The 1,490-nt window shown below is 41.8% G+C and overlaps 1 protein-coding gene across 1 annotated transcript in view; it reads right to left on the reverse strand.

The window, feature by feature from the left end:
- Positions 1–1,490, reverse strand: part of LOC122268017 (neuronal acetylcholine receptor subunit alpha-9-like) — a 9,756-nt gene continuing 8,266 nt past the window's right edge. The window contains exons 4-5 of the mRNA XM_086530979.1: positions 1,329–1,434; positions 1–840 (exon numbers count right to left, since the gene is read on the reverse strand). Of these exons, the coding sequence (XP_086387105.1) occupies positions 491–840; positions 1,329–1,434 (456 nt within the window). The 3' untranslated portion in view covers positions 1–490. The remainder of the gene's footprint in view (positions 841–1,328; positions 1,435–1,490) is intronic.

Consider the following 1,490-nt stretch of genomic DNA (forward strand, 5'->3'; position numbering starts at 1 on the left):
TTGTGCTTATGAAATATAATCTTTAATTGCTTTAATGTACACCTCCTGATAATGTGAAGTAATAATAAGTGCGACTACTTATCTACATCATCTTATTCTATTGAGTCCTTTGGTTGTATGTGAATTAACTTTTAACCTCGGTATCACGTAACAATATCAATAATGCAATATACAGTGAAACTTAATCGAAAATACATAGAGGTAATGAGGAGATATTGCCAGAAAAGAATAATGCATGTGCATCGGCAGGTATTGCCTCTTTTGTACATTGATATAATGTGTTGCGAACAATATATTACATAAGGCAAGCTCCTCTCTCTCTCTCTCTCTCCTGCGAAATTGAGTCTTTGTTCTATATCCTTATCACTGAGATCATTATGCTTATCAAGACAATTTTTATATCTAAAAATGTTTCAAGTCTCCCTATTATTGCAACTTCGACCGTTAGTCTCTCCGATCTGCATTTCTCTCGCCAGGAAATTCCGCTGGACTAGTGCGCCTCCACGAGCCCCTCCTCGTTCGGGTGGAAGCCTTCTCCTGCCTCGATCTTCTCGCCGTAGTAATCCCCGTCCCACCCCTCAGGGCAAGTCCCGGGTCCATCGGGGCAGTACCCGAAGACAGCCTCGTGGGGCGAGGAGAGCAGGATAATGCTGTTGAAGATGATGAACAAGACCAAGAACACCAAGAAGAACAACTTGTCGGCGACCACACACACGTAGCGCCATTCCGTGTGGTGGATGGAGGTGGAGGAGGTGGAGAGGCCGTCCCCGCTGCCGAAGCGGTTCTGAAGGAGGTGTTGGATTCCCTCGAGGGCGTTCACGGTGCGGCACTGATAGTCGTCTGGCGAGAGAGTGTGAGGGGGTAAAGACAACCTGGCGTAAGCTCTTTTGAGATATACTCTAAGTACAAGATAGACTACAGTACTTGAGAAGAGGAGTAAACACATGGAAGTGGGTATCAGGATAGATAGCTATGGACACTTTATAATCAGTAAGAGAAAAAGTAAGGGGAAAAGGTAAATTCATGAAATATAAGGAAAACAAGTGATAAACATGAAAGGATATACGTAGAAAGGGTAAATTATCTAAATACACAAATGATGATATAAAATGTTAAACAGATGAACAAAAAAGAGATAATCTATCTGGTACTAATATGTTAATAACTGAAGAACCAGGATTTTAACAGAAGAAAGGTCAATATATTCTGGTAATGCAAAGGTACTATGTATGATAATAAGGTACCATGAATAAATAAATGGGTAGGTCGAGAGTAAAGAGGCAAGTATATGAATAATAAAAACAATACTTCCCGAGTCTGCGTCTCACCTTTGAAATCATTCCCCTTCGGCGTCGCGTCCGCAGGGGCTGCTGGGTCAATGTGGATTAATTTCGTTCCCAGGATTTTCCCGCTTAAAGAGCTTCGCGGTTCAACCTGAGGAGATTAAGACAATTGGGTATGAATTCTGCACTGATACAAACACTTAGTTT

Source organism: Penaeus japonicus, unplaced genomic scaffold, assembly GCF_977035675.1.
Source record: "Penaeus japonicus unplaced genomic scaffold, GWHDUDI00000001_assembly GWHDUDI00000034, whole genome shotgun sequence".
Lineage (NCBI taxonomy): Eukaryota > Metazoa > Arthropoda > Malacostraca > Decapoda > Penaeidae > Penaeus > Penaeus japonicus.